The sequence below is a fragment of the Rhinolophus sinicus genome, linkage group LG02 (genome assembly GCF_036562045.2).
Source record: "Rhinolophus sinicus isolate RSC01 linkage group LG02, ASM3656204v1, whole genome shotgun sequence".
Lineage (NCBI taxonomy): Eukaryota > Metazoa > Chordata > Mammalia > Chiroptera > Rhinolophidae > Rhinolophus > Rhinolophus sinicus.
In genome coordinates, this window is record NC_133752.1 from 89,471,467 (window position 1) to 89,486,960 (window position 15,494).

Sequence of the window (15,494 nt, forward strand, 5' to 3'; positions counted from 1 at the left end):
TCATTAATCTGTTTACCTGTCGAAGGACAGTTTGGTTGTTTTCAGCCTCTTTCTTTTCCTACATGGTGCTCATCACCACCTAACACGCTCTCGACTTGACTTGTTCATTTTTTGTCTGTAGCGTCCATACCTCCCCAACTCTAATACAACCTTTATGAGGGTGGGGTTTTCTATTTTGTTCTCTGCTGTATCCCAGCATGTAGAACTGTACTAGTGTATAGTAGATACTTGGGAAATATACATTCAATGAAAGAATATCAAAAAGTTATTTTCCAAAAGGTACAAAAGTTACTAAATGTATCTCTAATCATATGCCACCGTGTGACGTATAAAGTGCATTTCTAGCTTTACGCAGGTCACAGCTAATGTCAATAATGAACCTCAAGTACTTAGCCTGTATCTTGGAACACAGTCAGGGTTCCTCAGGTATTTGCTTTTTACAAAAATGTGAGCTCTGTGAGAGGAGAAAACTGTCCTGCCTTACTCACCACTATATCCTGGCCGCCAAGAACAATGCCTGGTACCTAGTAAGTGCTCCAACAATATTAATTGGATGGATAATCAGTTCATCTCAATTTATTAGTTTTCTTATTTGGTCATTTGTTTTATCTGTCAGTTAGGTGCTTTTAGTGAATCAAAGAGATATTTAATAATAATTTATTGTTGAAGTAATGACTCAAACACAACCATAACTTATCATCTTGTTTGGTCCAAGCTCAATTGTCATTTACTGATATAGTCTTTAAAAAATAGCATTATTATTTCATCCCTTCTATGGGTGTTTACTAGTCTGTTGGTTAAAGCAATGTCAGGAGAAAAAAATACTTATTTATGTGCAAATGTTTAATGAATGTATCATGTGCTAGGGGGTGAAGAGAGACAGATGAGCAGATTCTTCAACAGCTGTGGATTTTGTATGGTTAAGGACTATTCAATTCATAAAATTGAAGACAACATGAAGTAAAATAGTCCTTTTCTAGAAGTAGAAAACTGCTGGAAAATCTCAGTAAAGACATAAACTAGGATGACAGAGGATTCTTTAGTAGATGTATCCTGTTGCTCTGAAAGAAAAAAACGTTAAAACAAGAGAGCCTCTATCTTGTTGAGGAAGTATAGAAGGATGTATTTCATCAAGGAAGAAATATAACATTTTTATGGATGAGTATAATACATGGTAAGTGAGGAAGCTCTCACTAACTTACCCATCATTGTTAACATCAGATACAGCAACTGTATATCCAAAATAAGATGCCATCTGCAAAGGAAAACCATAAGAGGACATACTTTGTGTTAAAAATATCACTTTTATACTCATGTCTCAATTTTTCCTGAAAGATTAATCTCATTGCAGCACATTTGTGCATTTAAATTCACAGACTCTTGGATGTGGACAGAGTCTTGGAGTCATTTAGGCTAACCCTTGACCCAATGCATAATTTTCCCCTCGATACCCCTGACGTCTGCTTGGACACCCTTTCAAGATGTTCAACAATCAGCCCATTCAATTTGTGGTCTCAGTTATTAGAATTTTCTTTGCTAAACACTGATCTGTCTATAACTATGTGTCCTTAATTCTGCCTACTTCTGCAATCTTGAACCTCACAGAATAAATCGAATTCCACTGCCACACGAAATCTCATATGGAAATATTTTCAGCTGGTTCACCATCCTGGGCCCCTCCTTCTTAGAGATACCAAAGAAAACATCCGAACCTATGAGTACACTGAGAGTAACTAATCAGAGTGCCATCATCTTTCCCATATTCTAGCTCTTAAATTTTTGTTTTTCAACCTATGCTTTCAAGATTTGTAATCTTTTCTGATTTGGCCCATAGTTTCAGCTTGTCAAGATTTTTTGTCTCCATATTCTGCCATCCAATGCTTTAGTGACTTAGTGCCCAATCAGCCACAATCCGCTAGAAAGAGTTCTCCACAGAAGGCAGAGACTTTGGTCTGTGTTGTTCACCCTTCCGTCGGCCCTGCATGACCAAGGCCTTGCTTAAAGCAGCTGCCAGTACTCTCTGCAGAGAACGAATACATGAGTTAACAAGTGTTGCACAATAATTCAATTCCCCCACCTCTTTTCTCTATTCCAAACATACATTGTGTGAAATTCTTACTCCTGGTGTAGTGTTGTATGGCCTTTACTCAGAGGAATTTCATCTATGATGTATTAAGTTCTGAGGTTCAAGATGGCAGAACTAGGTGGCATTGAGGATGAGAAATTATAGAAAGGCCAAATTATTTAACAGTGTTAAAAAGCTTATAATGATTAAAAAATGTAAAGTGAATCTGAGCAAAGAAGTCTTGCCAAATGGTTTAATGAATTAAACCATTAATTATCACTACTTGGGAATAATGTTCAAAGTTCATAAATCCATCCAATTTCACTATCATCCCAGCCTTATTTCTCCATATTTACCACAAAAGTATCATGAGAGACATCGTTAAATGTTTTGTTGAAACTGCAGAATAATGGATAAACTAAAGCCCCAATTTTGGGGGCAAGAGGAGGAATGTAAAAAATGTTCAGTGTTCATTGAAAAACTCTATTAATCAAAATTGCTTGACAAATGTGTTATTCCAAATTTATGTCTCTCGCTAACAGTTGAGCATTTTTCAGTATCTCATACCATAATCCAGAAGGCCAAGATGTAACTTGGCCAGATTAAAATGTGAGACTTGCTAGAAGCTCCGTAACCTGGGTTGGTAGCTAAGAGAGAAAATTGGTTGCCCAAAGAAACTAATTCAACTCACGATTGGCTCCCTTAGATGGCAGTACCACATTCATTGGTTAAAGAAATGTGGTGAATTTCCACAGGTCACAATACCCAGGGAAATGCAGGGTAGTTGATGAATGTGACCCCAGGCCATGTTACATCAGGAGAGTGACAGAAGCCTGTTTTCAGAAAGTTGGCCCATTCTTAATAAGACCTCAGCCAGTGACTGAGTATGGAGCACTTCCTCACTGGGAGGCAGGGAGCAGAACCAGGTAGCTTGTCAACCTCGTTTAATGTTAGGATCAAGGGAGGGCTCCAGTCACAGTGAGGAAGGGAGGCAGTGCCCAGGCCCATTGATTCAACCACTAGTGGGACCTACGAGAAGCCTGTGTCTTCTCAGAGGAAGGCGGGAATCCAGAACTCACCAGTACGTACACTACATACAGGACTGCAATATAACAGGCTCCTTCTCCGATATCAGCAATATAACAGGGTCCTTCTCAGATCCCAGCAATATAACGGGGTCCCTCTCAGATCCTAGCAGTTAGTGGTATTTTGGCTTTTAAGAATCATATTCTCTATTTATGACTTACCACTACCTGAAATTATCATGGGCACTTATTTGTTTGTTTATTGTCTTCTCCCCAATTCCCTTTCCCAGCGGCATGAAAGTTGGGATCTTGGTTTTATTCCCAGTGCCTAGAACAGCTTCCAGAACATAGTAGGTGCACAGTAAATATTTTATTTTATGAACGAATAAATGATATAAGTATTACTATGTGCTATTAGTACCTAGTGGTAGTAATTATTTGATATTAAAATGTCTTTACCTGTTCACCAGTGAAATTCTGAATAAAGGTCATGTCTGTAGAGTTAATGATTGAAACCTGAAATTACAGAAATTAGATAGGTTACATTATTTGCTATAGCATTGGAGAAAAAATAATAATAACTTAAATCATTTTTAAATTTTGCAGAAGATTGATAAATGGTTAGCTATATATAAAATAAAAATGTAAGGCCATGAGAATGATCTTTAAAGGAATCCAGTTGAACTTTTTGTTTAGGGTTAAGTCTGGGATCCTTTCAGACAAAATGCATGCTTACTACTCTGAAGTGGAGAAATAATATTTGAATTCAAGAATACTGAGAGCAGTTAATCTGATGGTCAGTTAATTGATCTAATCAGGATTTTTGTGCACATGCTACTGTGAGAGATTGGAGATTATGGCTCTTTGCAAAAAATGCAATTTTAATGTTATTCACATAGCACAATTATTCCTTTAAATTCTATTTTGTCAGCCCCAACTCTGTACATATTACCAGGTTAGTAGAATTAAAAAAGAAAAGAAAATATTTAAAATATTTTTATTTCAAAAGTTTTTCTTTCTATAAACCTATTTATCTTCTTTTCCTATTTGTGTGGTAACTAGTTATAGTGGGTTTGAATACTCCATGTTTCTATTTGGAAGTAGGGTCTTTTCAATTGAAATAAGTTAAGGATCTCGAGATAAAATCATCCTGGGTTTAGGGTGGGCCGCATATCTAATGACTGGTGTCCTTGTAAGAAAAGGGAGGATACAGATGGACAAACGCCATATGAAAACCAAGCCACTAATGGAGTTTAAGCTGCCGGATGCCAAGGAAAGGCAGGGCTGTGTGAAGTGGGAAGAGGCAAGGAGGGTTCTCCCCTAGATGCACTGGAAGGAATGTGACCTTGCAGACACCTTGCTTTCAGACTTCAGGCCTCTTGAGAAAATAAATTTGTGTATTTTGAGCCACCCAGTATGTGGTAATTTGTGATGGCAGCCCTAGGAAAACTCCTGCCCTAGGGCAATAACACTTGATTTTATCATTTCTACCATAGAAGACATATTAACGTGTTGATCCCATCAACAATGGGATCCTCTGCAATTATTCCTAGATTATATACAAAGGTAGGCTGGCTTCATGGGTGTGTGACCTGTGCAGTCACACGGGCCCCAGGCTCAGATGAACCCTGCCCTTGGTTTAATGTCCAGCTATCACTGACCTGAAATTCTTAATAATTTTGAACAAGGTGCCCTGCATTTTCATTAGACACCGGGTCTTACTGATTATGTAGCTGATCTCGCACTTAGATCAGAAAAACAAAAAAATCGGGCCTCTTTTTGGAAGGAGATAGGCATGGATCCATTAGGGTTTGCTATTAAAGGGCATTTAAAAAGATTTGAAAGTTGTATGAAACAAAACATTTCTTTGCATACATAAGAAAATATCCAGTAGTGCATTCTTCATACTCACATATCCAAAATTCTGTGCTCCTCTTGGAACTCCAGCAACCAATTCTGGTGAGAAAAATTGTTATTTAGAAGGTGAATTACACATATACTTTAAAGCTATACAACAAACCAGTTAAAGATAGTGCTTTTTAAATGAGTACATCATGTAGGAAGCTGGAAGTTTGAAGTCATGGTTTTGCCTGCATGGGATTTTGCTTCTGCTATAGACAATAGAAAACAGAAGACCAAAAGTCAAACTCTGAGATTTACCAGTCTCCATCACCAGTCTCCATGTGTTTCTGCCTCCAGAACATACGCCTGGCTTCTCAGGTCTGTGTGTGATTTGTAGGTTAAACCTCTAACCTTGATTACTCCAGTTTTTATCGTGATGACATCTTCAGTACTAGTGTAAATACTAACAGCTCCTGTCACACTACCATGTTAAAACAGCTTCGATTGTGTAAGGAAAAGCCACATAGCCTAGGTGATACAAGTCTGGCCCCTGGAACTGTTTGTTGGCAGCAGAATTAGGACACAACCTGGCAGCCAAGGTGACCCCCAGAAGGAAGCATCAATTAATCAACTATAGACACACAGGAAACAACTCTGGTGGAAAGCGGCAGCGTCTCCCAAGGCACAGAGATCTGGCTCCAGATTCAGAAAGCAATGGTTTTGATCCTTGGCTCTGCTGTATACTTGAGATAAGTCACTGAACCTAATTTTTTTCAGGCACCTTCAACAGGTAGGAGCTGGAATTGCTGTTTATCAAAGATCATTCCAGCTCTTGTTTCTGTAAACCTAAATTATTCTTTGATTCATTGGGGTTAAAATTTTAATTTAAAGAAGAAGGGCCTGGAAGAGAGCCCCCTTTGATTCAATTCCTCTTCCTCCAATCCTGCCCCTGAGGAGAGAGCACAAATTCCATCAGGAACTCTCCCCGGTGTGCCGAACTCCAGCAGAGCTGGGTGCTCCTGAGGTTACCATTAATAATCAGAGGGGACGCCTTTGGGGTTAGATGTTGGACTTGTCCATAGTAAATTAACTCATTTAAACCACAAATATTTACAGGCAGACAGGATATGCAGTGAACAAAACAGACAAAACTGCCTGCTGTCATGGAGCCAATCCTCTAGTTGGAAGAAGCAGTTAAGCCGATAAGGTTGGTGGAGAAAACTAAGCAGTACCATGGTACAGCGATTGCTGGAGTTGGGATGAAGAAGGACTTGTGATTTATTAGGGTGGTCATGGAAGGACTTAGAGAAGGTGACTCTTGAGCAAAGACTGAAGAAAGTGAGGAAGTAAATATTATGGAGATTGCGGAGAAATATGTTCTAGTCAGAGGAAATGAGTCAAAGGTCCTGAGGTACACGTGTGTCTGGCGTATTCAAAGGCTAGTAAGGAGACCATGGTGGCTGGAGTAGAGGGACTGAGAGGTAGAGGAGTAGGAGTCAAGGTCAAAGTAGTTAGTAGCTTAATGATTAGAGTCTTTAGGTCATTGTGAAGACTTGGATTTTAGACTGAATGCGTTGGGACATCATTGGGAGCAAAGAAATGACAGGATCTGCTGTCTGATTCTAAAGGGCCACTCTCGCTGCTGGGTTTAGGGTAGAACACAGGAGGGCAAGGAGGAGCACACACACGCCAATTAGGAAGTTATTGCAATAATGCCCATGGGGACTTGGATCCGTAGGTGCCGTGGAGGAGATGAGACAGGGTCAGAGTCTGGTCTTATTTTGAGAGTTTAGTTAGCAGGCTTTGCTCATGGGTAAGATATAGATGGGGTATGAGAGAAAGAGCACAGTTCAAGGCTGACTTCAAGGTGTTTGGCTTGAGTAACTGGGAGGTTGGCATTGCCACTTACTGAAACGGAGATGACGGAGGGTAGGGCATGTGTCAGTGGGAAGACCTAAGCTCGGTTACGAGCTCATTAAGTTTAGGATAGCTATTCAGATAGAGATGTTGAGTGGAGAACTGGATACATGAACTTGGAATTCAGTGTAAGCTGGAGAAGTAAGTGAGACTGGATGAGATTATCCAAAGAGAATTCAAAGAGTAAAAAAGAGTCCAGATATTTAACCCTGGAACACGTGAATGAGGTGAGGGAAACTAGAGAGGAACCAGTAAAACAGAGGGAGACGGAGCTGCCAGTGTCTGGGAAGGCAAGGGAAGAAATGAAGAGGGATGGATTAACTCTGGCAAATGCTCCTGTTTGTCTCGGAAGATGAACTGCATGGAGACCTCTGGTTTGCTTGACAGGAGCAGTTTCACTAGAGGGATAGTGGTCTGTTCTAATAGGAGTGACGTTAAGAGAAGGGAAGCTGCAGAACTAGCAGACAGAGATACAGGCAGAGAACAGTGAGGGCTGTTTTGAAGCAGAGAAATACAGGCGGTAGCTGGAAAGGAAAGTGGGATAAGAGATTTTTTAATATGGGAGAAATAAGAGTGTGCTTGTATGTTGGTGGAAGTGATCCCATAAGAAGGGAAAAAACTGATGATGTGAGACAGAGAATCAAGAATTGCTAGAGTCGCATCTCTGAGTCACAAAAGGGGTGGGATCTGGTGCAAAGTGGAATGATTAGCTTTAAATAGGAGCATGGACAGTTCAACTGTAGCAACAGGAGGAAAGGGGAAGTGAGTCCTTAAACAATGAAACGGGGTTCAGAAAAACTAAGCTATCTGGATAGGTGGTCAGGAAAGCTGTTAGAATTGGTAGCACACTGCTTGGTTTTCAGTAATCTGTTTTTTAGGAATTAAGTAATGGAGTTGCTTGATTTCAACCAGGAAAGATTTCAACCAGTTTGTCAACCAGGAAAGATTAAGAGAAATTATGCCATTTGATATACATGGCAACTACTACATCTCACATCCCACAAACACTGATGTTTTCTTTGAAACACATCAACCATCATCATACTCAGGAACTTTGGAGTCTGTAATTTAATATGGCCACGACACTAAGACGTTATTAAATGTAATATTGATTAAAAGTGTTCATAACTGTTTAAAAATGATCGAGCCAGTAAATTGATTGGAATCTGAAGCAAGTTAGGAGAACTGTCACTCATCTGCCTAAATATTCAGTGGGAAGGAAAAATAGGAGACTGTTCTTAGAACCATTTCAATAACTCGTGGCAAAACCTTTAGAGGTCTCTTAATATCATAAGTATGTGCAGGAAAGTTTTAGATCTCTGGCCTCAAAATACATGATGTGGACATCAACCCCCCTGGTGAGACTCAGAACGGAAGCCAGGGTTTATTGAATGTCTTCTACCCACTGGACAATGTGCCATGTTTTTTTATAATATTTCCCTCACTGAACCTCTCAAAAGTTGTCCCTTTTTGGCAGGTTGGGAAATCGAGGCTTAGAAAGGTTCAGTCACCATACATAGTTAGTGAGCAGTAGAACTCAAGAGCTGGCAGCAAAATCAATATTTTTTTCCCATCATATTAAATGAATTTCCTAGGATTCATTAGGGAAAGATCAATTTCTTGGGCCTTAGCTCACCACACCTCATTTTAAAATGAGAATGGAGGACCTTTTTTGAGCACATTTGAAAATTAGATGAAAGTGATGCATCTTCTCACCAGAAAAATTCACGCATATATAAAATTTTGCATATAATTACTAGGGGTTCAAATGCCATGAAGTCCCCCCAAGAGTTATAAGGATCCAGTATTACGAATCTCTCATCTTTGAACATCAAGTTGCTCACTGTTTTTCATAGAATTCCGATTCCTTCTTGTCTAAGTAAGTAAATAGTGAATATGGGCATCCTTGGACTTGGAGTGTTCTGATGAACAGATCATGAACTCTGCTAGTGCCTTTACTTTAAGAGACCTGCAAATCACTTAAAATTTGTATCTATTTTCTAGATATTCTGAGATCCGATGGAAAATTCTAATTTTCTACCATCTTTCCACATGATGAGTTGTCATGTATCATCATTAATTTCCCTGGGTGAGAACTGTGTGCTCTTCTGGAAAGCTTTCCAACAAGAGCCTAGCTCCATGTTTAAAACTTACTTGGCACATTTTGCACTTTCCTTTGCTAAATTATTGATTTTAAGATCTGACTTTATAAAGGTGATAGCTATTCAATTCTGTCTATGATGGTCCCTAACCCAAAGGTCCTTATTATGGCCAATATTTAAATAGTGCTTTTATGTGTCAGGTATTGCACCGTCTTATGAATATATAGGATTAACTCATTTAATCCTCACAAGAATCTTTTTTTATACATAAATTTTATTGGGGAATATTGGGGAGCAGTGTGTTTCTCCAAGGCCCATCAGCTCCAAGTCGTTGTCCTTCAACCTAGTTGTGGAGGACGCAGCTCACTGGCCCATATGGGAATTGAACTGGCAACCCTGTTGTTCAGAGCTCGTGCTCTAACCAACTGAGCCACCTGGCTGCCCCCAAGAATCTTTTGATAGATGATACAATCATCACCATCATCATCCTTCTATAGGAATAAAGAAATGGAGGCACTGGAATGTTAGGCAACTAGGTCATAGACCTAGTAAGTGGCAAAGTCATGGTCTATAGTTTTAACTACGACAATAAATTGTCTTTTAGTATCTTGAAGAAGAAAATTATGGAAAGAGAGGGCCTTTACGAATTAGCTTGTATTTAAAAGAAAAATGCTCTTTAAAAAAAAACAACTGTTTTCAACATCCATGTAACAGCAATTTTTTTTTTTTTTTTTTTTTTTTTTTTATGAATTTCTGCTTTGTATGTGTTAACCTAAACAGAAAAGACCAAAGTGAAAGGCAACACATTTATTTGGAATCCAAAAGAATAGCTATTGGGGAAGCACTGATTCAGGCAAAAACACAAATACTGTTCTGATTAGGAGGTGAAAGGATTTATGAGAAAGGGAAGGGAAACAATTACATCAACAGAAGGAAAGAATTTCTATAGGTGCAGATAAGGTAAAATTGTGATGCTAATTCTAAAGAATGTTTTTAATTTTCAGTCCATTAGCCATCAGTCAGGTAGTCGTAATATCTGATTTCTGGTTATCTTTGCAAACAGTTGTTTAGGACACAATGTTGCTTTAGACCCAGTCAAAAGGTTATTTTGCTCTGTTTTAACATTCCATAGGTTTGAGGCATAAGATGTGCAAGACAGTTCCTCTGGGATGGCAGCTCCAACTCCATTTTAAAGTGGCTCCATTTATTATTATTTTTACAAATGTCTTGTCCACATGAAACCACTAAAAGAGCTGTGATGATTCCTAAAGATGGCCATATTTCATTTACTCTTAATTATTTGTGAATTAGTTAAAACACATTAGTGAAAAACAGTTATGTTCATATGAAACAAGATAGAAAATTGCAAATATTGATTGCTGGTTGAGTATTAAATATCAGTATTTAAATAAATAAATAAATATTTAAATATCAGTAGTAAAGTCAAAGCTACCATTTATTGTCTAGTATATGAAAGGTATTGCTATGGATTGAATGTCTGTGTCCCGTGAAATTCATATGCTGAATCCCAACCCCCAGTATGATGATATGAGGAAGTGGGGACCTCTGGGAGGTGATTAGATCATGGACGTAGAGTTCTCATGAATGGGATTAGTTCTGTGTTTAGAACTTTACCCTAGCACTTACTACAGTGTTTTCATCAGATAATTTGTGCTCATTGTTTAATGTCTGTCAGCCCCATTAGACTGTAAACTCTGAGATTAAGGACCATTTATTCGCCTCTGTGTCTTCAACACTTCACACATAGCCTGGTATGTAGCAGGTGCTCAAAAAATATTTAATGAATGAATGAATGGTAAATGCCTTAAAAAAGGAAAAATGAGATGATATAGGAGTTTAAAGAGGGAAACTAAGGAAGGATTTCTGGAGGAAATGACATTTGAAATGGACCTAACCCCCCCCCCCAAAAAAAACAAAACAAAACAAAAAAAAAAACAAAAAAAAAAACAAGCAGTATTTGACCACTGGAAAGTGAGGATGGATACAGAATCAGAGGTGGGGAAACAAAAAGTGAGGGGCATATATGAGAATATGGATTAGTTTGTTCTGTTATTTTAGGTTTGGGCATCTCCAAAGGGAAAAAGGAAATAGTGTGGAGATGTTGGGCTGTTGTTGGATAGAGAGTTTAATTTGAACATGTCTGATATGAGATTCCAGAAACTAAAATGAAGGATCTTGATTCCTCACATTTGATGTGTCACTAACAGCATGGCTTTTGTCTAAGTCACTTAATCATCTGTATTTTTTTCATTCCTAACTTGGGACTACTGGACTAATTTTTATTGCTTAACTAGATTTGTAAAGATTGGTATTCAGTCTTCTGAAATCCTTTGAGACTTAAAAATCTGTGCCAAAGTGTACTTTTTTCCTACAAAATATTATCATATACATCCTGGGATTCTATTTATATACATTTTGTGTAGCAAACAAAATTACACCTGTAAAAGGTCTTTTTAGATCATTTTACCTTATCCCCATGTTTTATAAAGGACTTACATTGAACAATGTCTCTCACCTTGCTGAGAATCTCCTGTAAATTCCCCAGCAGCAACTGAATATCCTGTTTTAAAGAAAAGAGACAAACTAATTACAAGTTTATGAGGCTTTACCAATGAGCTCTATATCTAGAAAACTGAAAGAACTACCATAGTACTGCTTTGTATAGAAATCTCAACAAATGCTATAACATAAAAGTTTAGGGTTCTATAAAGGGAAACATTAATTGAACCAATATGAACACTTTTGTACTAAATCCTCTAGGCTCAATAGACCCCCTACTTCTGAGTGTGGCCACACAGTCAGACTCTGAAGTCACTTTTTAAAGCAGGAATGCTTCATACCCCATCTTAAATTGTAAATGGCGGCCACTGGATTTTAAGGTCACTGATTCACGGTGATCAGACATGATACTTTTAAAGGTATCCTTTGTGCAGAGGTTTTGCTATGTCTGATCACCAACGAGGCCTACTTCCTAATTCATTTAATGACGGTCTTCCACAAATTTCATTTAGCTCTAAAGTGAGGTGAGGTGACAAGACCTAAGGTGACAAGACCTAGCTATAACTTTTAGAAATTCATTGAGCAATCAAAATGCCAATAGGATACCAAAGGTAAGAAACAGTAGTGATGAAATGATATTGTACATAATGAATTTTGAGGTCATTCTACCAACTGGAATGTCTCTTGCGGTTGCTCTAGAAACCAGAAAGGCCGCTATCATATTGCCTGTGTAGTACCAGGCAGCCCCACTAATCCACACTACTCACTACCGGCAAAATATCTTATATGCAAGAGACTGTTTAGAGAGCCTATAAAATAGCTTTCATATCATGTAGGTTATGTGTCATGACTGAATCAAAAGAAAAGAAAAGAGTCCACTCTGAGGTAATAAGAAAAGAAAACGTGCATAAAATACCAAATAATAACAGGTAACTGAGGGATAAATTTTGTCTCTATATTTAATGTTTGTCTATTGAGAAACCACAAATATTTTGAGCAATGGATCTCACCAAGGTAACTATCATCGTAGGAAGCTGGAGCCACTTCTGTCTGTTTTTCTCGAGCCAATTTCCTTAGAATATCCTTGAATGAGTAATTTGCAATGATGTCGGCAATACTAGCAGTGATCACCTGACCTGCATTCAAACGAATTAAATACATCAATTGAATGAATGCAAGAGGCAGGCCCTCCCTCAACAGACACAGAATGTCTGAACAACACATACTTCCTTAAAAATGGTCATGGAATTGTATGTATTTCCAAGATAAATTTTCTTGCCTGTCACTAGAACTCCAGTGTGAAATTGGTTATAGCTGGGTAGGGCTTTCCATTCTGATAGAAGAACCAAAGATGAACTACATATTTTATTTGTCTTCCTGCTGCCTTCACCATACATACTCCCTCTACCTCCAAAAGATAAAAATATCTAAGAGTGAAAATGCCTGCAAGCAAAATTTATGTGATTAAATTTTTATTCTAGAACATTCTAGCTAGAAGAAATGTCATCTAGCTTTGAGACCATCTAGCCAAATTATAACTTGTTACAGGTGAGGAAACAGGCCCTAAGAGCTCAAGTATGTTTTCCAAGGTCACGTGGCTTTGCTATTAGGGTATCTGGCATTACAACAAAGGTCTCCTTTGGCATTCTAATAAGACTTTTTGTGTTCTCACAAAATATGTATTAAATCTAAATCATGTGATTAGGAGATTGTAAAACAATACCAGCTATGTTAAAGGAAGGAATTAGCAAATCTTTGAGCCATTTACTTTTTATGCTAAACTGTAACATTATGACAGGCAGCGAGGTCCAGTGAGATTCAGAATTTTAGCAAACAAAGGAATCCATAGCCACCAATATTGATAGGATAAGAACTTTGGTTAATCACTCCCACATAAAGTCACTATCAGACATCTTGAAATATGATTGTATTAAGATGGCCAGTAATTTCCCACTACAATTTCTAGCGTTCCTATGTCTATTATGGACACCTAAGGAAGATGTGATCTCATGCTCTTTGGAGGAAAAATGGAGGAATGCTTTCAAGAGACTAACATTTAATATTAATTTTAAAGCCAAATTATTCTTTGAAAATTCACACATAATTCCCACAGTCTTATTTGAAGTCCGAAAAGAATAAAACTGCCAAGCGAGGCCATAAATATTTCCAAGTGACTGTGCCTGAAATAACTGTTCTTATATTAAGACAATGGTATTTACACATGAATTTCGGAACAATATCTGTAGAATTTGCCAATTTTCTCTAGGGTAAAGCTAAATACCCCCTTTCTTCCTCTTATATACATATTGCCTTTGCTTGTTTCCTTTTAGCTGCTTCTGTAAACATTATAATCTTAAGACTGAATAAAATTTTAAATTATCTATCTCAGACAAATGCTTCTATATACCCTTGATATGGCTAATTTTCAGCAAATCATCTGTAGCAGACATTTTTCTATTTAAGGAAAAGACAGAATTGTGTGAAATTAATCAAATGAATTAGAAGACAATCTTTCAAACACATAATTTTATTTTATAGTGATCCACTGCATAAAATATATTATTTTTCAGTTTGCAAAACAATTTTAAAGACTGAAATGTTAATTATTTGACGTTCATAGATGTCTATGTATGAATTAAGCTTCACAGTAATTTCATATAAAATTTTATCATAAATCCGTCTCTCCTATATCTTTCCCATTGGCTTTTAAAAATGATCATGGCCCCTTCCATGAAAAACAAAACAACATCAGTCAGCTCTCTCTCTCTCAGACTCTGTCTTTGTCCTAATACAGCCATAATTCAGTCTGTATTCTCTGTAATCTCTCTTTAGGCAGCCTGTCCACACCATGATTTCAGTTATCACCAATACACAAGTAATTTTTCTTTTTTAAGCCTAGATATCTCCTCTGAGCTTAAACCCACACATCTAAATACTTAGGTGAAAAAGTGTTTTTATAAACATGAGGTTCTACTATAGTGGCCTGAGGCAGAGGAGAGGAAGAAATGTTACTGTGTTTTGTATAAAATAAGTACATCCATTTGTTTAATAAAATAGATCTATTATTGCAAAATACATACATACATACATACATACATACATACATACATACTTAGGTGAAAATTCTTGATACCTCAAATATTTTCATACTCAACATAACCAAAGGAAACTCATATTCTTTCCTCTCCAACACACTCCAAACCTATGCTCTTCCAGTGTTCTCCATCTCAGTGTGTTGGGTCCACCTATAACCATTCCATAAGTCAGAAATATACTCTTGACATTCTCCCTTCCCTCACCCCTATACGTCCAAACTATTATCTAGGCCGTTTATTTTGCCTCCAAAGCATCTCTCAAATTTCTCCTGTTTTTAAATGTTACCGTCACCACTCTAAGAAGCAAACATCTTCATCTGAACCTTATAACTAGTTTACCTTACACACTTAGAACCAGCCTATAACCTGTTAACTAGTTTGCTGATATTTCACTTTGGCCAGCCGCCTATCCACTTTCCGTATTGTAGCCAGAGCGATCTTTTCAAAACACAGACGTGGTTCTAGTGTCCTGAGCTTAAAATTCTCCAGTGGTTTCGTCACCCTGATTTCCCTCCGTTCTCACCTCCCTGAACTCCTTTATGTCATGGAACATTTTCAATTAGTGGACATTTGGTCCTGCCCAAAGGTCCAGGCTTAGAAAAGGTCCCTGGGTTCAAATAGCCCATAATGTTTATTTACACTTTGGGGTTACAGGATTAAAGCATAAAAATACTGTTACATTTTATTGGTCCAATAATTATGTTGTGGCTATACTGGCAGTAATAACCCTTCCTGCCTCAGCAGCCTAGCTGGTCATGGCGCGTGGGTTAGGTAGATGGGTTGACATGGACCAAAAGTCTCCATGGACGTTTTGGACCAAATGTTCTGCAAAGGACATTTTCACACAGTCCCTCCTCTCTTTGCCTCGTTATTTCCTACTTGAGGTTCAGATCTCAGTTCAGGGTTGCCTGCTTCCAAATGAGTAGAC

The 15,494-nt window shown here is 37.9% G+C and overlaps 1 protein-coding gene across 2 annotated transcripts in view; it reads right to left on the bottom strand.

Moving 5' to 3' along the window:
• The window catches only part of ITGA8 (integrin subunit alpha 8), a 165,215-nt gene that overhangs the window by 113,148 nt on the left and 36,573 nt on the right, over positions 1-15,494 (bottom strand). For both annotated transcript variants that reach the window (XM_074324800.1, XM_074324799.1), the window contains 5 exons: positions 12,482-12,607; positions 11,488-11,532; positions 5,003-5,046; positions 3,550-3,606; positions 1,203-1,255 (listed from right to left, as the gene is read on the bottom strand). In XM_074324800.1, coding sequence (XP_074180901.1) covers positions 1,203-1,255; positions 3,550-3,606; positions 5,003-5,046; positions 11,488-11,532; positions 12,482-12,607 — 325 coding nt within the window. The remainder of the gene's footprint in view (positions 1-1,202; positions 1,256-3,549; positions 3,607-5,002; positions 5,047-11,487; positions 11,533-12,481; positions 12,608-15,494) is intronic.